Source organism: Genypterus blacodes, unplaced genomic scaffold (genome assembly GCF_046128005.1).
Source record: "Genypterus blacodes isolate CSIRO-AG114 ecotype Tasmania unplaced genomic scaffold, CSIRO-AGI_Gbla_v1 ptg000258l_1, whole genome shotgun sequence".
NCBI lineage: Eukaryota > Metazoa > Chordata > Actinopteri > Ophidiiformes > Ophidiidae > Genypterus > Genypterus blacodes.
Window position 1 is genome coordinate 370001 of NW_027467051.1, and position 24919 is coordinate 394919.

General features: G+C 46.9%; 2 protein-coding genes across 3 annotated transcripts; both read left to right on the forward strand.

Moving 5' to 3' along the window:
• The first annotated feature begins 7360 nt into the window (after window positions 1-7360).
• LOC143016962 (hippocalcin-like protein 4) lies at window positions 7361-9134 on the forward strand. 2 transcript variants are annotated; one of them, XM_076171558.1, is made up of 3 exons: window positions 7361-7522; window positions 8629-8844; window positions 8937-9134. In XM_076171558.1, the coding sequence occupies exons 1-3, from the start codon at window positions 7361-7363 to the stop codon at window positions 9132-9134; spliced, it is 576 nt and encodes a 191-aa protein (XP_076027673.1). The 2 variants fall into 2 exon arrangements, with proteins under 2 accessions (XP_076027673.1, XP_076027674.1); XM_076171559.1 differs by lacking the exon at window positions 8629-8844.
• Window positions 9135-15570: 6436 nt separating this feature from the next.
• nt5c1aa (5'-nucleotidase, cytosolic IAa) lies at window positions 15571-24420 on the forward strand. Its single transcript, XM_076171582.1, has 7 exons — window positions 15571-15726; window positions 18709-18753; window positions 19563-19730; window positions 19817-19946; window positions 22038-22160; window positions 23198-23382; window positions 24064-24420. Exons 1-7 carry the CDS (start codon window positions 15571-15573, stop codon window positions 24418-24420), a joined length of 1164 nt encoding a protein of 387 aa, XP_076027697.1.
• The last annotated feature ends 499 nt before the right edge of the window (window positions 24421-24919 follow it).

The window sequence follows — 24919 nt, forward strand, 5'->3', positions numbered from 1 at the left end:
GGCGTGGTTTATTACATTGTGAGACAGATGCTGGAATATAAAGGGAGTGTATGGATGCAGACACAGACACAGACACACACACACACACACACACACACACACACACACACACACACACACACACACTGGTGCACAATCACACGCACACACACTGCCGGCTCCTTTGAGCCAATTGATTGGCTGCTCGTGGTTGAATAGCAACAAAGGATTGTTGAGTGAAGAGGTTAATCTTGATTGGACAGCTTGATCTAACATTATACAACACAAACACACTAAAGATAGACTTAAACTTGAAAACTTTGCAATTTTAGCAATTGCTAAACACCCACATTGATCCTCTCCTATCCTTCCTTACTGCAGCTCAGCAGTGCACACTGAGTGAAAATGGTACTGTCTCTTTAAGGCCCACACCTGTAAAGCCTGCTCTGTTCTCATTGGCCAGCTGTGTGTCGGCCTGACGGACAGCCAAACACACACTAACTAAACGTGTAATTGGTGTGTAAATAAAGAAACCATGACCAGAAAAGAGATCAACCAAGATCAACATTTAACATGTAGCAAGTTCACAGCACAGATCACTTAAAATAATTAGCAAATTGAATAAGTTAGATGCATTTGACAGTATCCATGGCGATATTCATGTACATTGTTTAAGCATCACAGTGGAAGGTTCAGGGTCAGGGTTCTCATCGTTAACTATTAGAAATTCTCCACGACATCATAATCAACAATAATCTCTATTTATGTCCAACGCTGAATGTGGGCGGAGCCTGCAGGTCTTCACTCTATGACAGGACAGGTTTGAGTACAGGAGCAGGAGGAAGAGGAAGAGGAAGTACTTCAGCGCTGTGTTTCATGCTCTGTTTCCTCCTGCTACACTGCTTTCGCATTACGCAACAAACGTGTGTGTGTGTGTGTGTGTGTGTCACTGAAACACCTGAGCCTTGTTGCTGAACAACACTTAACCAGGGCTTATATAAGTGAGGGAAGTGTGAGGGTTTGTGTGTGTTGTCAATGAGTGTTGTGTGTGTGTGTGAGTGTGTGTGTGTGTGTGTGTGTGTGTGTGTGTGTGTGTGTGTGTGTGTGTTTGTTTGTGCTGGCATCTTTCCACTCCTCCCTATTTGTTTAGCAGCGTCTGTGCCACGTTTACCAAAGCTGCCCAGGTTGATATGGACACACACACACACACACACACACACACTGAGTGACTAACAGCAGCACTGAGACGGCCCAGGCTTCACTTGGTAACAATAAATTGATATTCAAATGAATAAATAATGTTTTGGAGATGGGGGAGATAAAGGTTAGCTGTGCTCATCCACAGAGACTAGTAACACACACACACACACACACACACACACACACACACACACACACACACACACACACACACACACACACACACACACACACGCTCTGTGTTTCTCCCCAGGCTCGACATGCTGCCTGGTCTTAAATTAGAGTTTGAACTTCTCTGAGGTGAGTTGCGTTTCTATAGCGATGGAGATCCTTGAGATAGACAGCAACACCTCAGCGTCGTCACATCATCAACATTTATCTGACAGACCACAGATGTCTGTGCAGCAACAACATCAGACCTCATCCTGCTGTAGAGACTCATAGATTATAGACACACGTCAATTCAATGATTAATAAATGTCAATATGTAAAAGCATAAGAGCTCTGATCAACCAACACTTGATTTATAATGCAAAGACCTCAGATCAGATCCCCAGATTTGATAAGAACACTTAGAGCCTGATGACAGAAATAAAGGCGTCGGAGTGAAGAAAGCCTCTTTGTGCTCCGAGCCGCCGGCACAAAGGAGCGCTGATCTGGAGTCAAACGCCTCAGAGGCTTCACACACACACACACACACACACACACACACCCTGAGCCATTCATATTCTTATTTTATCACAACTCCTCCAGTGTGTGTGTGTGTGTGTGTGTGTGTGTGTGTGTATACTCTTAGAGCTCCAGTCACTGTTACTGCAATTGAATTCACCGGCGGGCACACACTCACACACACACACACACACACACACACACACACACACACTCACACACTCACACACACACACACACACACACACACACACACACACACACACACAGGGGGCAGGTTTTATGCACTGATTACTTAGACGTATAACATATCCTGACTTTGTGTTTACAGTCTGTATCTTAACAACATCAATCATTTTAACAGCCACAACAATCAAACATTCTTTTTGAAATGCGTCTTTTCATACTGCAGCGCTGCTCTGATCACACACACACGTCTGTTCAGGCACACGTCATGCTCCCTGTGGAGGAGAGTGGCCTTATTCATCCTCCTGTCTCACATAGGCACTGTTTGGCATTAAACACTGTTGCTGTTGTCAAGACAACATATTGTTCTAATCCACCTTTGATGGTTTAGTGAGCTGCCATGAAGACCACTCAGGGGGAGGGATTACACACACACACACACACACACACACACACACACACACACACACACACAGGGCTGGTATTGGACTGGTTGAGTATTGATCGTCCCCCTATTGCCATCATTGTGGACAGGAAATGACTCCTGTCCCATATAGACTAGGGTCCAGCCTCCTATGGGCACTCATTGATTTTTAAATTAATTTGATGGTCAAGTGTTATTAAAAGAGTGGAAATAGTCCCATTATGTGTGTGTGTATGTATGTGTGTGTGTGTGTGTGTCCTGACTAAACAGCATGAGTCACTTCCCTTTCATTTCCTTTCCCATGCATCATCTCTGCTATCTAAGCTTCACTTAAAGGTCGGGCTTAAATAATGATAGTAACACTTTCAATCACTCTGTGTCTTTTAGTGCCATCTTTGCTTTGTGGTCCCTGTGTGTGTGTGTGTGTGTGTGTGTGTCTGTTTGTGTATAAGAACGCCAGAGAAAGCCTGTGTGTGGTGGAACTAATATGTTGAAACTTGTTTGTGTGTGTTTGTGTGTGTTGTGCCGAAGATGTGTTATTTGAGCCATAGGCCGATTGATCCACTCACACATGGAAATTGAGTCAAAGTGTTGATCAGGATGCTGGAGCAGATTGGGTGGGGAAGTCTGAAGCAGCAGTTTAACCATCTGGGGACATTGAATGCACCATGAGAATGAAATGAGCCTGTCCTTGAACTGGTGATTACTCTGTGTGTGTGTGTGTGTGTGTATGCATGTTAATGAATCAATTCAAACATTTAGTTCCACATTATGCCTGCCTGGTTTTTACGGCGCATCTAAAATCACATAAAACAATAAATGACTTAAATGTTCTAAACTTTAAAACAACATTGATGTCATTTCTTGTTTTGTTGCAGTTTGTGTTCTCCTCTTCACTTTAGAACTCAAACTGCTGCTCAGTTCAGTTCTCTCTCTGCATCCAGGGAGCCGCCGTCAATTACGGCAAATAATTTGGTGGTGTTACCATGCCAACGGACACAAAGAGCTGACAAATCACTTGCGTTTGATCAACCGGAAGTTCTTCTGGTGGGTTTGAGTCACTTCACTCCTCCATCACACTCATGTTCCTGTGCAGCTTCACACAGAGAGAGAGAGAAGAGAGAGGGAGAGAGAGCGGGAGAGATAGAGAGAGGGAAAGAGAGAGAGGGAGAGAGAGAGAGAGAGAGAGAGAGAGAGAGGGAGAGGGAGAGAGAGCGGGAGAGAGAGAGAGGGAAAGAGAGAGAGAGAGAGGGAGAGAGAGAGAGAGAGAGAGAGAGTAAAGCAGAGTCACTATTGCGTAATATGGATCTGTTCCACTGCTTGGGTTTGAATCCAGTTTATAGGAAAGAAGAAGAAAATGCTGCTCAGGCTCAGCCCAGCTCTTACTGCTGCTCATGCTGACTGACCACTTCTTCTTCTTCTACTCCAAACTCAGACAGCTCACTTCCTGTGCTTTCCTGATAAGCAAACACACACACACACACACACACACACACACACACACAGCTCCTCTCTCTGTGCTCAATATTTATGCATTCTCAAGTTGAATGCTTTTCCATTTTTCTCCAAACACAACAAGCGCATCTTTATTGAAACACACAAACACACACGCAGACACACACACACACACACACACGCAGACACACACACACACACACGCAGACACATGCGTTCACACACGGATAAGCATCTCCAGTCAGAATGAGAAAAGGCCATGGAAGCAGGTTCATCTCTGTGACGGGACGCGTTCCATTTCTTCCCCTGAGACGTGCTTCCTTTTGCTCCTTATCCAAGCAGATGGAACAAGGAAGGTCTTCTCTAGATAACCTTCAGCACCTGGAGATCCTGCCTCAGTAAATGTCTGAGAGAGTGTGTGATTAAATGAGGAGGAGCTGAGTCCCTGACCGCCGTCTGCAGGTTGTGCGTTTCTGCTCCTTCCAGTTATTTTCATTTCTATTCTTTCAATAAACCCGTTGGCTTGCCTGGGTAGCCTCGCCTGGGTAGCCTCGCCTCTCTCCGTCCTTCACTCAGACTCTATTATCTGCTACATTTGCTTCCCTAACAGAGGAATAAAATCTCATCTGGCTCAGTCTGGGCCCAGGACACAGAATCACAGCCCACAAGAGTGTGAGCGCACAAGGGCAGCACACAGAATCAACACCTGTGTGTGTGTGTGTGTGTGTGTGTGTGTGTCACATAAGGGGACTTCAGTGGTCTCTGTCTTTGTCACACAGACCTGAGTGGACGTTCGGTCCATCATCACAGTCAAACTCTCCGTGTGACTGTGAAGCCCAGAGTGTGTGAGGTCTCAGAGCTTAGTGATTGTACACTTCTCTCATACGTGTCTTCACTCTGAACTCTGACCTTCCTCTCTCTGGGGATCACAGCACTACAGCTGTTTCTGCCACAACACGAGCCACCTCCTGTCCTCCAGCCTCACACTGACGCCCTGAGCATCTGGCTGCATCCATCCTGCCTGTACCTACACACACTGGGTCCTGGTGTGTGTGTGTGTGTGTGTGTGTGTGCAGAGATGAACTCTCCAATCCTCCTGCTTATTGGTTTGTTTGTTGAAGATTTTGTGAGATGCCAGACGAGCCTAAAGCTCAGTAAATGGATGTATAAGAACATATTGAGTGTTGTGTTCTTGTAGTGCCTCTGCCTCTGTGCGCCCCTGGTACTCTGTGTTCTAAACTGGCCTCACTCTTCATCCCTCTGCACAAACCCTAGACATGCAGACTTTGTGCACTTCCTGCTTTCCCTCAGTCAAACTAAACCAATGGAGCCGCACATATGGAACAGTTGGGTCTGTGAGCAGCCAGGGCTCAGGGGTCAGGGGTCGGGGTTACCAATAAAGAGTTAGATATTAGTCACAGCTCATTTTAAAGTCAGCGCCCACTCGTTGCCCACAGCACTTTACCATCATCCTAAACCTTCAGCTCATTTGCATATCATCCCACTACTCCCAACTGAACTGATCAAGGTTGTTGCCAACGGTGATGAATCTGATTAACACGTTATTTAGTAAAGTTAAAACACTGCAACAGAAACCACTCACACATCTACAACAAACCCACATCTCTGCTGCTGAATCAGATCTGATCATGATTGAGATTGAACACTTAAATCCCAGTTTCATGTACATGTGATGGCTGACCTGCTCTCTGTGACCCAGCACACTATAGAACATGGAGGATGGATCAATACGCATCTCCACACGTATCAATACCCAGCACTCTGCAGCGCACACACACACACACACACACACACACACACACACACACACACAAGGAAATTCACGTAAAATTCCTCTTTTGACACTCAATCAGGCAACTTTGGTGGCAGTTTGTGTGTGTGTGTGTGTGTGTGATTTGTCAGTCTCCCTGTGAGTGAGGTAGAGGAAGGAGAGTGATCTCTGACGCACATGTGCTATGTAAGTGTGGCAGCTTCAGTGTCAGAGACAGATTAGGATGCAGTGTGTTGACCTCTGTGTGTCCTGTGAGCTCTGTGTGTGTGTGTGTGTGTGTGTATTAACACTGGAGTCACCTGAACCCTGTGCAGAAGCATAATGTGACTCCAGGGGACGGGACGTCTCCAGGAGGCTCTGAGGGGGCGTTTCAGTTAAAGCTCTTCCTCTGCTCTCAGACAGCAGTAAGTTGTGTCTCTATGAAGTAGGAACATTCTGTGTGTGTCTTGAAAAGGTCACCTCTGATAAAAAACCACAGGCCACCTTTTTAACAACACGCTGCTCTCTAAACGCCGGTATGACCTATAAGCTCCTGATGGCCTCTGTGTTTGTGTGAGCATGCTGGAGCTCCATCAGCACCCATCAGCACCCATCAGCACCAACCAGCACCTCCCACTCCTCACAGGAACATGAACTACAAACTGTTTCTGCAGTTTGCACAGTTGGGACTTGAAGGTGACTCACAGCCCATTAGACACGGCGGGGCAGGGTGATATCTCAGCCTCTGAACCCTCCCCGTCCTCTCTCTCTCTCTCTCTCTCTCGGTGGTTTAGTGGTAATTCTGCGGCCGCTCGCTCTGCTCGGCCGCTGGTGTCAGAGTGTGAAAGCTGTTAGACGGGGCGGTGAGTCAGAGACGGCGTCATGGAGGCACTGCTGCTGCGCTCCTCAGCCCTGCCAGAGAGCGCTGAGGTCACAGGCCCATCAGCCAAAGTAATGAGGCGCTTTAGGGCCAAAATATCAACCATGCCATCAGGGCCTTCACTCACACAAGGTGATTATGGTGCAAGAGCATGAATCACCATGGAAACTCACCTTTGGTACGGCTCCATATGATGGACGGTGCAGATTTATACAGTATCTTTATTCTCCTGCAAAGCTGACTTTAATCCTCTTTTGTCTCTATTAAAGTCCTAAAATGTGAACGTTCTGTCTTGGCAATGTGTTTTGCTGAGATAACTGTCAAATGTTCCTATGACATCATTCCTATTAGCAATGAATTACAGGGAAATGTAAATCAGAGCACAAAACGAAGTAAACAGAAGAAGTGATGTGACAAATTTAGTGAAGGGGAAATTGGAAGAAAGTTTTTAGGAGTTTGCGTGAAAATCGATGAAGCTCAACTAAATGTTCAACCAGCAAATCCATGTGAAAGCTCCTGGGTGAGGGGTTGATCTGTGTGAGTGTGTAAATGTGGATGTGTTCAGGCTTTACGGCCTCAGTGCTTCCTGTTTGCTTGTGTACTGGTGCAGGTTCCTTGTTTGCGTTTGTCCTCAGAGACCTGCGCTGCCGCAACAACAGAGGGAATCACAGCCGCCGTTGCTGTTGTTTTGCACTCGCACTCGCCTCCTCCTCCCCCCAGGCGCTCACGCTGTCTCTCTCTCCCCCTGTCTCTCTCTCTCTCCCCCTGTTCCCCCCCCTCAGAGAGGCGAGGCAACATGGGGAAACACAACAGCAAACTGGCCCCCGAGGTTCTGGACGATCTGACCAAGAACACGGAATTCAACGAGGCCGAGCTGAAGCAGTGGTACAAAGGCTTCCTCAAAGACTGCCCCTCTGGGATCCTCAACCTGGAGGAGTTCCAGCAGCTCTACGTTAAGGTGAGGGAGCAGGAGTGAGCAGCTGCTGTTTGATCTGACAGTGAGAAGGATGTTTGGACGGCACACTGACATCTTTACTCTCATGTCTTTAGAGTTATACTGTGGGGAAAGTTCCTTCATCTGGCTGGGGTGTTTCCTTTGCTGCTGTTTCTGTTTAATTGTCCTACATGTGGCAGTGAGAAGCTCTGGAGGTTGTTAGATAAGAACAGAGTGGCTGACTGACTTTACATAGCCAAGCTGAAAGATATCTTCAATCTTTCTCAGTGTGAAATCTCTGAAGTGAATTCATGCTGACCTCAGGCTTCCTGACTCTCAGAATAGCTGAACTGCTCAAATGACACAACTATCTTTCCTGGAATCTTGGGCCTTGATAACAGTGTGACGCATCGAGAGGAGCAGAAATGACATCATCATCATCATCAGTGTCACCTGGGAGGAGACGACACAGGGGTCCAGGTCTGTCGTCCCCTCACTGGGTTTCTGTACACAAACATTGAAAGTGAGGGAGTCTTTTAGAGATTTTGGTTCCTGGATCAGAAACCCAGTGAATGGAAGGAAGAGGGACCAAGGAGGTGAAGACAGCAAAGGAGAGGCTGTGATTGTGTCAAACTGAGACGGACGGACGGCTGAGAGTTCAGAAGTACAGAAAGAGGAGTTGTGTTGTTTCTTCTTTGTTGCTCATTGTCATTCAGGTGACTTGTACTCACTACGAGAGCGTCTCAAGTGTTTGTCTCAAAACGTTCTCAAATTCCAGCAAACAGCACCGATATTGGGATTGAGCGATGTTACGATGTTGTGATGGAGACAGAAAACGATTTGAGGAGAGATTGCAAAGCGACTGACTGCAGGATCAGCTCAGATCAATCATGAAGCCTGAGCTCCGCCTTCAGACTGTAAACGGCCTCGTAAACAACTCTGAAGATTCTACAGCACTTTATAATCTGAGAACAGAAACCACCTGAGTCAATCTAACAACCCAAACAAAGCTTTTGAATTTTGTGGCAATCTATCACAACGTTTGTGACTGACGATGCAGGAGTTAACCCTTTAAGCTCCTTCCAGCTCTCATCCGTCTGAGTAACCGTGCCTCTTCTTTGATTCCTCAGTTTTTCCCGTACGGCGACGCTTCCAAGTTCGCCCAGCATGCGTTCCGGACGTTTGATAAGAACGGCGACGGGACGATCGACTTCAGGGAGTTCATCTGCGCCCTGTCCATCACCTCCAGGGGAAGCTTCGAGCAGAAACTCAACTGGGCCTTCAACATGTACGACCTGGACGGAGACGGAAAGATCACACGCATGGAGATGCTGGAGATCATTGAGGTGCGTTTGGGCGAGTGTGTGTGCGCGTGTGTGTGTGTTTAGATAAAGAGCAATATGATCTAAAGACATGTTTCCCTTTGACTCCTCTACAGGCCATCTACAAGATGGTGGGCACAGTGATCATGATGCGTATGAACGAGGACGGGCTGACCCCTCAGCAGCGCGTGGACAAGATCTTCTCCAAGATGGACAAGGACCATAACGACGAGATCTCCCTGGACGAGTTCAAAGAGGCGGCCAAGTCCGATCCCTCCATCGTCCTACTGCTGCAGTGTGACATGCAGAAGTAGAGGAGAGGGGAGGGGAGGGGAGGGGAGAGGAGGGATGGGAGGGGTGGAAGGAGGAGGAGGAGAGGAGGTGTGGAGAAGATAGGGAAGGATGTGGAGACTCAGTGAGAAGGAGGAGAGAGGCAGGGAAGCACACTGGACCACACTGAGTCACTCCATTCTGCTCTTCCAGGCCCACCCACTGTGCACTCCTGCTGCTTCAGCCCGCCGGGTGTCTGCTGCACTGAAGCACTGACAGGAGGAATGTGGCTTTAGATTCTTGAGCTTACATAAAAACATCGGAGGGAGTAAACTTGCCGATCAGATTCAGATTTGGCTCCATCTTCTTCTCTTGTTCTCACCTCGGCCCCGACTCAAAGCAGGCTGAAGTGCAATCACTGGACTGAAACATACGACTGAAGACTTGTTGCCATTCAGGCTCAAGGTCTCACTTTAGTTTAATCCAGTGGTTGTGCTTCCTTTAATCTCACTCCCTAGATGGCCCAGGTTGAGATGAAAGCAGGTGGAAATTCATAAATCCTAATTCCTTCATGGAGACGGTGAAGGGAATTGATTGGTTTCCTGTTTTGATGCTGTGCAACATGGGAAGGCTGGAAAAGAGGAATGTTGTTAAAGTGTGATCCACCGAGAGGAGCAGACGATTAGACTTACCAAGACTAACAATAAGAGGAGCTCAGTGTGTGTGTGTGTGTGTGTGTGTGTGTGTGTGTGTGTGTGAGTAAGCCCATCCAGTTTCCTCCCTCCTGATCTCCCGGCAGTTGTGTGTCCCTTAAAAGCGCACACTCCAGCCCGTGCAGCTCCGGGGATGTGTGTGTGTGAGCTTGAGCTGTGATGATGTTAGTGTGTGTGTGGTGATGCATACTGATGTGCTGCTCGCTGATTTCAGGCGCCACCTCAATGTGTTACTCATCTTGCTAACGACATCAATAGCAATCAAAGGGACATGGAGCCCGGCTGTAATAAGGCTGCAGGATCAACACGGCCATGAATCTGTCTGTAAATATCTACAGCCATGTTACAGAGGCCGTGAGGATAGATGAGGTAATGAGAACAAAACAATCTATACATGTAATGATTCCATAAGGAGAGGCTAATGATTGTCAAAGCAACAGAAGGATCCAGGAGAACAATGAAGAGAGATGAGACTCAGGATAGGGATTGTCTTTTTCTGAGGTGTAATAATTCCATAACTCCATAATTCATCACTGTTTGGCATGAAGAGCAGAGATAGCCGACGCCCCTCCTCCTCCTCCTCCTCCTCCTCTTACACGCTCCCGCTCCCTTGCTCCTCCCTAAATGTCAGAGGAAGCGCTTTGATAGTGAGTGGAGGGAGAGGGGAGCTACTTTATCCAACTCAGCTCAGATCTAAAATCAATGAGAAAAAGAGCATAAAGGTTGAAGAGGAAGCTGTGTGTGCGTGTGTGCGTGTGTGTGTGTGTGTCAGTTTGCAGGTATGAATGAAAGCAGAAACCTGGCAGATTTAATTTGTTCAACTAAAACTATTGAAGTTTCTAAGTTTCTAAGTTTCTCTCTGTTTGGCTCTTTAACACTCACACACTAACATCTAAGTATCTACAGTCCTGAGTGAGCGGTGGGCTCAGTGTTTGTCCTCTTGAGGGTCTCACAGGCCTTCTGTTGGTCAGTGAGCTGCTGGAGTCTTCAGCTGAGCCCCGAGGTGACTGACACAGATACTAAATACCAGTTTAGTGTCCAGCACTCAGGACTGAAGGAGATACTTGTTGAAGTGTCGAGACGTCTTTGAGACTCAATCCCCCGACTCCTTCATATGTAAGTAGAACTCATGACCGCTCTGCTCCCTGAAGAGGAGCTCAGGTCCTTCACTGTCTCACTATGTTCCTCTTGTATCTCTTGGCCTTCATCACTCTGAACCCTCACTGCCTGGTAGCCAATCAGCTTCTCTACATGTTAGGATCAAAACTAAAATATGAAGTCTGCCGTCTCCTCCTGCCAGTGAACTGAATGATCTCCTCCTCCTCCTCCTCGTCACTCTCTCTCTCCCCTCCTCCAGATCAAGCCTCTCTTTGTGTGATAATGTAATGATAAAACAAAATGTACATTCTTAATATGACTGTACTCCTATTTATGAATATAAACGTATGTAATATGTATATGTACATGTACCGTTAGAGTAGACCTTCTTTCATACGAGGACACAGCTACAGTGAAGAATGTGTGTGTGAGAGAGTGAGAGAGTGAGCGAGCGTGTGTGTGTGTGTTTGCTGTACCTCTGGATACTTTAGAAAGTGTCCACATGTGTTTTGTATGCGTGTTTGCATCATTTTGCGTAAGAAGAGACGCCTCAGTCTAGTTTAACTTTGTAAAGTTTTTTGTGTAAACCTTAAACACCGAAGCACTGAGTATTATCCACACACACATCCACACACACACACACACACAACACTACACACTTGCTTTTGTGGTCTGCTGGTACGTGTTGTTCTGTAGTCTTGCTGTCGCTGCACTGTTGCCGTTCTATAAGTGATCTTCATATAGAGAGGTAACGTTTCGCCACACAGCAGAAGGAGCGGAGCCCAGGGGGAGATGGAGGTTTTAAGGGTCTTAGTGATACGAGTGATAAAAAGGCTTTACAGTGACCCCCAGTGGACGGATGTGGAATTACTTCACTATAAAGCTCTGACAGTCAGAGTGGTGTGTGTCTCTATGAGGGAAAGATCAGATGGAAGGATGAGATGGCTTCAGTTGTTTCCAACGCAAGTCCACTTGTTTTTACACGTTTAATAGAGCCAAGCCTCAAGATGTGTAAAAGTTTAAAGTTAAATAAGAACGCTGGCATCGGGTTGCTATGTCAACCACTGCAGGAAACGCTGCCATCTGACTCAAGCTGCTTTATGTCAATTAGGGCCCCCCCACTTATTTAAGGCAAACAAATCAGGCAGAAGGGCACTCATGCATCCACCAAGGCTGAAAAGGCCAAGATAATGACATGCTGTCCCAAAGTGAAAGACACAGCGATGATAAACAAAGTATTTTTCTAGCTCTCTCTTGTCAACACAGTCTGCATCCTCTCAGCCACACACTCATGCTTTGCTGCACATTTCTGCTCCATCTGTTATTGATAGGAAATCTCATTTATGGAGCCGGGGCACAAACATCCACAAGGTTTGAGATAAAATTGGTCTGTAATTGTTTGAGTAACTCCTGCTAACACGTAAACAAACACACACACACACACAGTGAGAGCGGCTTTCTGGGTGACAAAACGGTTTGTAAATTGTTTCTAATGTATAAACTGTCACACATGAAGGCCCGTGTGTGTGTTTCGCCATTTCCTGTTCTAACTCAGTGTATGGTCGTCACACGCTTGGTTGATCATCCTCTATTACACGGCCAGTGTGCTGTCAAACACTTTGATTCAAACAGATTGGCTGGCAAAGTGGTTTCACATTGTGTTGACTTGCACACTTCTTTGCTGATTAGCTTCTGTCCATCCTGATTAGGCCCAGACAGCAGAGCCGCCAAGCTCCGCCCCCCTGATGGAGGTCTTAAACGCCAAAGCTGGGATTGTGTTGCTTCAGGAAAACAGAAGCGTGGCCGGTGATGTTTGGGTTAGATATGAAGTGATGCTGTATTGATCGTGGGCTCTCAGACGTTGAGTCTTCAGTCGGCTCTGAACACACACATTGGATTCTGCTCATGAGTTGTGTGAGCAGAATACGAACAGAGATATTCTACTTCTTCTTGACAGGGAATCATTTGTGCTGGGTTGTGCGATCTCTTTCTATTCTTCAGCCTTTCTCTATGATGTTCATGTAAACACTGCGTCTCTTTTTCCTCTCACATGATTTTGCTTTGGATGATTTGTTTTCAAACAATGGTAGAGCCTGAGAACAAAGACGGTGTCATTATTTTTGTTACATAGAATAAAACACATGGATGTCAAAATGAATGTTGTTATTTTGTATCCAGCCACACACACACACACACACACACACACACACACACACACACACACTGTGCCAAGAGTATGAGTCACCGTCTAGTGATGATGTCACATTACTGCAGTGATGTCAGCGCTCAGGTTGTTCTCATGGTAACCACGCCAACACCAGAGAGAGACGGGAAAACATGCGCACACAAAATGATCCAAACATTCACTTACACGCTGACAGCACACACACATTACATTACCATCATTTGGCAGACGCTTTTATCCAAAGCGACTTACATTACATTACCACCCTTCGCAGAGGGGGGAGCAGTTGAGGGTTGGGTGCCTTGCTCAGGGGCACCTCGGCAGGGACTCGAACTAGCAACCCTCCACTCCCAAACGGAAGCTCTACCCACTGAGCTACTGCCTCCTCCACACACACACACACACACACACACACACACACACACACACACACACACACACACACACACACACACACACACACACACACACACACACACACACACACACACACACACACACACACACACACACACACACACACACACACACACACACACACACACACACACAGAGAGAGAGCCTCTGCAGCAGTAGAGGTCATGTTCCAGATGCACTTCACAGAGAGGCCACAGGGTGGAGCCGTAAACTGGCTCCGTCTCTAAAGTCATAATGCCGCCTACACACTGGGTCACACTGGGTCACACCACGTGGTTGATCAGCAGGATGAGTCCAGTAAGATCTGTCCAGAGTTCACACAAGGTTCACTTTAATATCTCTGCACCGGCTGACTCAGCACTTCAGGGCAGACCTACAGATGTGATTGGTCACTTCTAATCTATTACCTGACCTATTGGTGACTGCACTTTGAGGCTTCATCATCACAGATCTTGATTTGTGGGATGAGACCAGGAAGTCTGCTCTGACATCATCTCTACACAGCATGAGTCATTTAATGCTTTAATATCTGATCTCCCAGCATGCACCAGTAAAGGCCTGTATCATTTGTTCTCCATCCCATGAAGGTCACATTCATTAACTCTACCTTTAGGCTCATCTCCCTCCTCCCCCCTCCCCCACTCTCATCCTCATCTGCACTATCTTCCCCAAATGGCACTTTGTGTTTACTTCTCTGTCCCTCTTACATTTCCCCTTTGTTTACATTCAAACTGATAACTAATGACTTCACGTGGATGCTGAAACATGTTACTTACAGATTGGAGCCATTCTAATAATATACAGGCGCTACACTGAACAACCGGCCTGAGTGGAACGATTGACAGGCGGAGGAGAGAGAGAGAGTGCAAACTGCAAAGTGACGCCCACATGCAGGACACCATATTCACTGCAAGCAATTAGCACAGCGCTCCATATGCAGTGCTAACAGGACACACACCAGCAGGAGTGCAGAGCTCATGAGGAGGATGTGTGAAGTCTTACACAACCAATAGTCTACAGGCGACACCTCGTCAGTGCTACATGCTGAACCAGAGCTTTGAAACCGGCCACAACTAACTTGATAACACTTTGAGTTTGGACATGGATTGTTATATAAAGAAACCAGCAGGCATGATTAGTTTAAAAATGTATAGAATTGTAATAAAGATTTACAAAACAATTTAAAACAATTCATAGCAGCCGGAAGGAATATTTAACTATACTTAAGAATAACTGACAAGAGGTGAGTCTAAAACTGCTATCATCTATTTTTCCAATTTTTTAAAATGATTTCTGATGTGATTTTTGTGTCTTTAGTGTGTGATGGGTGCGTGTGTGTGTGTCTGAATGTCCCATGAGCCTCCTGCAGCCCTGGGCAGTGGAGCGGGATGGGGGCTGGGCCCTCCGCATAAGGAAGCAGGCCTGTGATTGGTCAGGAGGTGGACAGAGGGGGCTGAAGCTGAGAAAGTGATTGAATGGGACACAGAGTGTGTGGAGGAGGAGGGGGGGGGGGAGGGGGGGGGGTGTTAGCGGGACAGAGAGAGAGAGGGAGAGGGAGAGAGAGAGTGTGTGTGTGTGTGACAGAGAGAGAGAGGGAACAAGAGAGCAGATGGACCGCAGCCTGCCAAACACTCAGGAAGGACAGTGTGTGTGAACTGTACTGGGATACTGTGTGAACCTGTGTGTGTGTGTGTGTGTGTGTGTAACAGAGAGGCTGCGTATAGGGTAACATGCAGCACAATGGCTCACAGGGAACAGAGGGTTTGAATGTTTGTGTGCACGTTAACGTCGTCTGGCATTCCTCTCGTACGCAGTAAACATAATCTCGGAAGGAAGAAGGAAGCTGAGAAGTGATCAGGAGACAGAAGAGAAGAGACAGGACTCTTCTGCTGCTTCACTGGTGCAAGCTCAGCTGGCTCCACTGTAAGCCTATTATCGGTGTACGTGATAGGAGGATCTCCGTGACGGCTTTGGACTTTTGTAGGTCACTGTGATCAGTCGGTCGCACACTTGTTTTTGTGCTGAAAGCAGACGGGACACGCAGGGGAAGAGAGGGAGAGCTTCTCTATGGTGAGGATGAGTCTGGACCCGGTGCAGGTGATGAGCGGACAGGTCAAGGAGCTCAAAGTTGCCACTTCTACCAACGGGGACAGCAGAGAATCGTGGGAGGAGAAAGCCGAGTTTGATCAGGACCACCTGGGCCTCAGCACCAAGCCTAAACTAGTAAGTGTGTCACAACACAACCTGCCTGCTGTGGCTCTCTGGAGGCTGGGGGAGAATCTGACACATCACATTCAGTTTATGGGTAGAGAGGAAGAGAAGCTGACCTCTATGACATCACAAGGGTTTGTTTACTTTCAAGAGCAAGAAACTGAGTTGAATGTGGAACAATATGTGGACTCCCCCTTTAACTTGGGAAAGATCTACCCATCTATTAATATGATGTGTTTATGTTTGTGGAAAGTTGATGAATGTTACTGTATAGAAATGACAGCTAGACTTAGACTGAAGACTTAAACACACAGCAGAATCAAAGCTAGTCTTTGTAGTGAATCATCTAACCCTGATGTTCCAGCTGCAGCTCAGCTCAGCTCCCTCTGCTCTGTCCTCCTGTGGCTGCTCCTGCTCCTCTCACCTCCTCATTCTAAGAGTCAGATGTTTACACTGTGTACGTGCGGCTCAGAGTGTAGCTCCAACGGGGCTGATGCTTTCAAGCAAGGTCACCCTACAGAGCACCTATGGGTGCCTGTTCATCTCCCTCTGCAACCTTTACTACTGTGACATTATCAGTCCTGACCGCTGCATAGATACTGAAGATACAATGCTAAATAAATAAGAGAGTTAATTTATAAAAAGATCTGTAATGGACAAGTTTGTGTTTGAACCTTTACATGCTTTATGTGTATTAACCCTTATGCTGTTTGATTATCTCAATATTGGACAGACAGGCAGGCAGACAGGCAGACAGACAGATTGCACAATACCAGATGTGCCCTAGAGTTCAACCAATCCTGACCTATATCCTAATATACTCTATAAACTTCCTATACTTTGAGATAAAGTGATTGTTTCAGTTTTAAAGTTGTGGACCAACATGTGAGTGAGAAACAGGAACCTAACAGAGAGCAAAGTGACATGCAGGAGGAAGCAAACTGCCCTGCAACTCAGTGGGTGTGAGGCTTAATGCAGCCACAGGGTTTATTTTTAATCTACACATCCATTAGGCTGTCATTGTGCATGCAACACCAATCATGACATCTCAGCAGCAGAGCATGGCTGTAATGAAACATAAAGCTGGCCTAATGGATCTGAACATCTCTGCCATAATGTGAGAGACGGTCTGGAGCTGTGATCGCTCTTAAAGGTACAATTAATAACATCAGTGTACAGGACATATTATTATTTATTGATATGAGTTGATGAGGGAAGTAAAGTACAGATCTGCTTGATTGGTGTTTACTCTGTGGGGCCAAACCAGAGGTGGTGTGTGTGTTTGGTCTTTCCTTTGCCCAGGAGTGGATAGACTGTTTCATCTTCCAGATTTACTTTAAACACACACGCAAACATGCCAGCAGCCCTGCCTTCATAGCAGATGTGTGTTCAGGCTTATATCCAGTATAATCCTCAGTATTAATATATTAGAATACACATCTCTATCAAATCTTCTTGCGTAATCATAAATCATAAATGCCATTGAAGAGACCTCCACTGTTTCACTATATGTCCAATGTAAGGGTCACACGTGTCTTCTATCAGACACACACACACGTCTGTGAGCGGTTGTGTAGTCGTCAGCGTGCTCAGTCATGCTCCTGTGTCTCCATATCTGGCACGGCCTCAGCAGGCAGCATCATCTCTGGCCTTTTACTTCTCTATAAATATCAGAGCACATAGTCCCTCCACTGCTGCTCACCGCTCGCCCCCCTCAACCCCATCACCTCCTCCTCCTCCTCCTCCCCCCTCACCTCTTAACACCCACTCCTGCTTTCCTCCTATTCCACCTCCCAGTAAGTGGTTTTTGCGGGAATCCCATTTACTTCCTTCACTCCTGGGTGGCAGAGCTGTCTCACACCCTCAGATAGGTAAATAACAGTGAGTCAAGGATATGAGAGGGTGAGGATAGAAGGAAGGGAGAGAATGGAGGGGAGAGGGGGAAGTGTGGTCGTGTCACAAAGGTATACAAAAGGAGGGATGGTGAAATTCATGCCATATATGAAGAATAACTGATGAATCTGCTTTTATACATGAATGATCGAGGTCAATCACATTCACTTGTCTTTACCGTTATACGAATCAATAAGGGGGAGGGGATAACAGTTACTGTGTGACCCTGTGAGGGGAGGGCTGGGGGTCGATGCATTCACACTGGGTCAGAAGACCAGAGGGAGAGGGAGAGAGGGAGAGAGAGAGAAAGAGAGAGACCCAGAGAGAGAGAGAGAGACCCAGAGAGAGGGAGAGAGAGAGAGAGAGACCCAGAGAGGCCGAGAGAGAGGGAGAGAGAGAGAGAGACCCAGAGAGGCCAAGAGAGAGAGAGAGAGAGACCCAGAGAGGCCGAGAGAGAGGGAGAGAGAGAGACCCAGAGAGAGAGAGAGAGACCCAGAGAGAGGGAGAGAGAGAGAGAGAGACCCAGAGAGGCCAAGAGAGGCCGAGACAGAGAGAGAGAGAGATCATGCTGTTAACACTACCAGTATTGACTCTACTAGCAGGTCTCCAGCTCTAAGATGACTTCCATGCAGAGTGTGTCACATGTTATTCATAGAGCAGAGGGACATCAGTGTGTAAGCCACACCAAAGGTCTCCTGTGTTTGTTAGGCTGTTTCTGCCAGCACCTCGTAAACAGGACTCTATATGCCTCTGGGTCTGCTTCACACTGTGTAAGAGGAGCCTGCACCTAACCACATAAGGCAGGAGGCACAGATATCTGGAGCCTCCATGGGTCACAAGAATGATAGATTAATTATAGAAACTTGATTTATGCACTTGATTTATGTCACAACGCTCTAAATCTGTCTTACAATGAAGGGAAAACTCAGAGGTGTGTTTGTCTTAAAGCAAAGCAGCTCTGAGGGGTCAAAGATCACACGTATGATGAAGAGGTCAAAGGTCAAACTCATCCTGTCATCATCATCAGAATGTGAAGCTCCTTTATAAATGAATTCTGTCTTAATACCCGATGAGTAAACTCTAACTTATCATTTTGCTAAGGTGACAGGGAGACGAGCCCGGAAGGTGGAGGGAGGCGTGTTCTTCGTAAGTATGTCCCATCATCACAGGGTCAGAGGTCGTTACCGCGGGTTACATCTCACCCCTCTGTGATGTGTCTGCATGACCATGGACACACGGACACACCTACTCTACTAACCAGCGTCTGATGCATGGTGACAGTGTGTGTCCTTCATGCCATTCATGCTCCCACGGAAACGTTCCCACTCTGTTCTTCCAGGTTTACCCGGAGAACACCACCGTGCACACTAAGTGAAAACAGACCATTTGAGGTTATTTTGATTATGTATGATATGGATCTGTTCATTATAAGAGACAGCCATCCTTTACTGCAAAACAATGACATTAAATCTACTAATCTGACTGAGCTGTGCATTAAGATGAGTGTGTGTTTGTGTGTAACGGTGTGTGTTACTAGGTGAATAGGTGACATGTCAGGGGGCCCAGTGTTGTGAGGGTGCAGAGCTAAATAGAGCAACAAAAGACAGCCGGCGGTTTGTTTACCAGGACACAAGGATCAGGACTGGAAACAAACACACTCATGTGACTTCATACACAGATTGTCGCCTCACTGTAAGAACAACAGATGCATGCAGACGAGAGAGCAACAGTGAAGTGAAGCTGGTCAGCCTTCAGTGTCCATTTGATTTGATTGATCCTTTTGTTGTCAACAGCACGCGCTCCTCTCCTGTCCTCTACATGTGTGTGTATGTTTGTCCAGCATGCATTATGATGTGAGGAACATATTACACACTCACTTCTGACGTCGATCTCCTTACCTTCTTCTCCTCTTCACCTTTGTTCGTTGTCTGTCTTCCTGCCGTCTGTCGCTGCAGCCCAAACCAGAGAACGCCGTAACCATCGCCGTTTCCTCCCGGGTCCTGTTTCGAACAGAGGTGGAACAGAAGGTGTTTGAGCAGCAGGGGGTGGAGGAGTACCTGCGTTATCAAATCGAACATGAGAACGAGCCCTTTGCTCCGGGACCAGCTTTCCCCTTTGTCAAGGTGAAAGAACAGACGCTCCTTTTGTTCTCCATCATCCCCACATCACAGTCCTTTTCTGGAGCTGAGCTTTGTTTGTAACCCGACAGGCCCTGGAGGCGGTGAACATTCGTCTGCGGGGGCTTTACCCACAAAGCGAGGAGCTCTTCGACATTGTTTTGGTGACGTACAACCACGCACACGTTGGGATCAGACTTATCAACACCATCAACCATCACAGTGAGTCTCACAAACATCCAACGGGTTCTTCCTAGTGTGAGGAGACGCAGTAACGACAAATTAGCTGTTCTAATAAGGAACCAGGTGATGTCATAGAGAGAAATGATCGGTAATCAGTCAACTTAACATCGTCTACGTCTGAGATCTTTTTCTGTATTTCACCATGGACTTCTTCATAACTAATGAAACTGTGAGTAGCCATGTTTTGGTGGTTGTGATTGAACTTAAGGCGGATGAGATCAGGACACACACTCATCTGACACACAAACAACAAACTGTATGAACAGCTGACAGACGAGACGCTTCCCAGGAAAACTTCAGACCCGTTTTTTATCACAACCACTTCCTGTTCTGTTCGGCTCTTGTTTTGAAAAGTTCAAACGCAGCTTCTGGGTGGGGTGACATCGTTCCCGCAGACTTACAAAAATAAGCCCGACTGGTCTCCACAAACACGGGCCTGAGCGCTCCTCACTCGAGGGTCCCAGCACATCCGTGGAGTTCCCTGAACTTTCAGCCCTGATCTGGAGAACTAAACCAACAAGCTGAAGGAAAACAGGGCTTCTCAGATGTCAACAGAGGAAGAGTTTGTCCAGTAGAGTTCCCGCAGTGGAGCCCAGCACTGAGTCAACATGGGTACCAACACATTAGAGAGGATTCAGAGTGACATATGTGCTTGTGGAGACTCACAATATTGTCACTTAGCGGAGGAGAAACACTGATGTGCTTCTTTATCACTCAGCATCTGTTTAGACTCAAGCTAACTGAAAGGTTGAGTTTCTGTCCTTGCTTTTGATTGACTGCTTTTACCGCCTTTATCAATCTGAAACCCAAGGGCAACATGACTGACAGGCCATTTCACTTCCCACTCAAGCAAATAAATTCGATTTCCCGTGCTGACATCGTTCTAGCCGCGTCACATTTAGTCGACAAAGCGAGAATTCATCAGTTTGCGGTAAAGAGTGGATGTAGGCCTCCGAACAGACGAGAGGATGAGGAGGAGTCCTGTCACGCTTTGATGTGTTTGTCTCTGTCCTGCTGACTTCCTGCGTGTGCTATCTTATTACTATGCTTCAGATCCTCAGCTCGGGTAAATAAATCATACAGTGACAGATGATGAGAACACACACACACACTCGCACACACACACACACACTTACATAAGGGAAAAAGAAACAAAGACATCAATAGAGAGGATATTTCCCTTGTGTGTCTCCCACGCCCCGCCAGCCATCTTTAAAGGACAAAGCGCTTTAGGAAGTTCTGACTGATGAGGTACAAGCACAGTGCGGGGGGCCAAACTCACCACAGACCCACGAGCAAGACAAATAAACAGCCTTGGAGATCCCTGGAGCACAGTTGGTTCTTTGAAAGATGGAGAGATCTGCCAGGGGTCTGAGAGAGCGACATCACTCTCTGTCCTTATTGTTCCTGTCTCCGCCTGACATCATCCAGAAGGCAGAGATTGGGGTATTAACTTATATGCTAGTCCATATTTGAATTAAAAGGTCAGATCCTCTTCTTCTGCCTTCTATCCGTTTGTCCTCCTCTCATTGGCTTCACTGTTGTTGTCCCTCACCTCCTCCGGCTCTCTCCCATCAGAAGTTAGCCATGATCCACCAATGTTGAGTAGAGGACATATCACCCTCTGAGTCTCCTCCCATTCTCTGCAAAGTGTCCATCAAAGGTCTTTGGATCAGGCCAAGCTATTGAATTAAGAACCCTCTCTTAGCCAAAATGTAAATGGCTCCTTTCCCATCAGCATCAATCTCTCTCTCTCTCACACACACACACACTCTCCACCTCTGCCCTTAATATAACCAACTCTTTGGACACCGTCCACCTTTAAAGTGTTCCTCCTCCCTCCCTTGCTTCACCTCACACGCCTCCACAGATCTCTGGCTTTCCGATTCCAAACCACAGAAAGATCTTATTCACTTTGGCAACAAGGCAAAGGCCCCAGTGTTTCAGACTTTGGAAGAAATGTGTATGAAGTATTGAGTTCACTGTGAGATTACTATTTGTTTGATTCCTTGTGTTGTTTGAGTGAAGAGAATCAAACTAAAGGTTGTGTTTGGTTCTTCTCCTGCACAGACCTGTACATAGAGCGGTTCTGTATGACGGGGGGCAGCAGTCCTATCGGCTACCTGAAGGCCTGGCAGACGAACCTGTACCTGTCTGCAGACGCCGACAAGGTCAGGGAGGCCCTGGCTGAAGGTGAGGAAGGTCCAACTCTGATCTGCTTTAGGGCTCAACATGGTACTGGACTGTACAAGCAGACACACACAGCAAGCTGCAGTACAGAGGCCACACAACAAAGCACTGATGGTTTAAGGTGTACTATGTTAGATTTGAGTAGAGACTTATTGACTCTTCTTTCTGTATTTGGGTTTCCAGTTTTGCCTGCAGAAATTGAAATTTCATTGTGAATAATCATATAAAATTTGGTAAACAAGCGTACAAAGACTGGCCACACACACACACGCACGCACGCACGCACGCACGCACGCACGCACGCACGCACGCACGCACGCACGCACGCACACACACACACACACTGTGGGGTTCTCTCTGTTGTCTGCATAATGAGCAGCAGTGACTGGCAGCTTCAGTCACATTAACATAAATCAGCATATTGATTAATTTCTCTCCCGGTGTTTCCAAGATGAATTTGTGTGTAATGACATCTCGAGACCAATACTCAAATGAATTACATCACTGTAGCTCCAACATGTATTGATACATGAGCACACACTGGAAAGACTCTCTATGAAGATGAAAGAGTGAAGTGACGTTTTTAATGAAGTAATAATAAAATTCACTTGTGTGCTTTAAGATTTAAAACAACAAAGCCAGAAAGAGATCAATCAGCATTACAATGTTTCTATTTTAGCCCTTTTTTTAAAATTAAATCATTTTTAAATATTCATGCTGGAATGTGTGTGTGACATGTGTGTGTGGAGGGAAAGTGATCAGTTGATTGGTGATATAACAGCATTAGCCTGCGACATCTCCTGCTACTCAAGGTGACATTCTTCATGTGACATTTGACTAATGCTGCAACACACACACACACACACACACACACAAACATACCTAAGGGGAGGAACTGTCCTTGACTTGACATGTTACTTGATAGATCTAATTAGTTCCCATGCTTCTGACCCAGCCAGTGTGTGAGCGGCGGCTTGACTGCAGATGTCCAATAACTCCAGCTCAGGCCTTTGCTAACCTCCGTCTGCATTTGTGTTCAGGCATCGCAGCGGCCACCATGTTCATGCCTGAGAAGCTGACTGAGGTATCCGAGTCTCAGCTAAGGGTGGCGTTTGACGGGGACGCCGTCCTCTTCTCCGACGAGTCAGAGCGAATCTTCAAGGCCCACGGGTTGGACAAGTTCTTTGAGCACGAGAGAGAGAATGAAGACACGCTCCTGGATCATGTATGTAGTTCCTGTTCTTTCTTCACCTCACACCATGGGTCTGACCTCACATAGGAGACTTGCACTATCCCCTACCAACCAATAGGAGTTGCTGAAGTGGCATAAAGGACTAGATCCCCCTAGCAGCCCCCGGTCACAGGCACAATCCAGCTGTCATGACGCTGTGGAGCCGATCTGGGTTAGTGTGGTTGTGGGCAAAAGCTTTAATTAGCTCCAAACGTTCCTCATGTTGCTTAGAAATGCTGTGACCGGCAAAAACAGGCTGTCATTACAGGTCACATGAGGAGGGTCAGACAGAAATCCTAAACGTCTGTGGAGCATTACATTGGATTTAGCTCTAATCAGGAGTCAAGCAATTATGCAGATTCTATCAAAACAAAGTCCCTGAATGCGTTGCTTGACATTTGATGAACTGATTATTTAGTGAAGACATTATGTTAAACTATAAATGTCTGTTTGAAAGGACAGGGTCGTAATTTAATAAGATGATCTGTAAACTATATTCACTTACAAAGCGTGGATGTTCTTGATCCGTCAATAATGCTTGTAATTAAATAAAAGCTTCCTCGCCTCTTCTGTTGCAAATACAAATGTGACACGGCAAAGGCAATAACAATAAACCAGAGAGGACGAGGCAGGAATAGAAAGAACCTAATCTGAGCTGCTCTCCTCCTCTGGCAGGGTCCGCTGAAGGGCTTCCTGGAGGCCCTGGGGAAGCTGCAGAAGAAATTCTACGCCAAAGGCCAGCGTCTGAACTGTCCCATCCGGACCTTCTTGGTAACGGCTCGCAGCGCGGCTAGCTCCGGCATCCGGGCCCTGAAGACCCTGAGGGCCTGGGGCTTGGAGATTGACGAGGCCTTGTTCCTGGCCGGGGCACCAAAGGGCCCCATGCTGGAGAAGATCAGACCCCACATCTACTTTGATGATCAGATGTTTCATGTGGAGGGGGCAGCAGAGATGGGCACCATTGCCGCTCACGTACCCTACGGCATCGCACAGAACAATCCAGCGAAAAGGATCACAGCTGTGGGGAAATAAGAGCTGCAGGACTTCAGACAGACATCCAGGCTGAACTGGAGCTCCACAGGAGCAGGGAGGAGGGAACATGTCAGAGGGTTGTTAGATTGTGGAAAGATGAACTTGCACTGTAAGTGGGAATGCATCATTCCCATAATGTAGCAATTTTATTGTCTTTTTGCTTTATTGTGATGGAAGATGACAGCACAGGCTTGTTCTGGTTCTGGTCAGGTAGGTCTGGAACCTGAGATGACCCGGGTCTCAAGTGTTCCTGATTCAATGGAGCATGGAAGTCCATCCATCCCTCCCTCTGTCCATCCCTCCATCCGACGCTCCATCCACCCATCTATCCGTTCTCTTCACCTGCTTATCCTGGGCAGGCCCGTCAGGGGGGTGGAGCCTTTCCCAGCATGCACCGGGCATAACACAGGGTCGACCTCAAACGATTGAAATCAGGCTTTGAAAGGGGTTTTCAAAGCTGCTGGTTGCCATGGTGACTGCTTATTTACTCACTACTTAC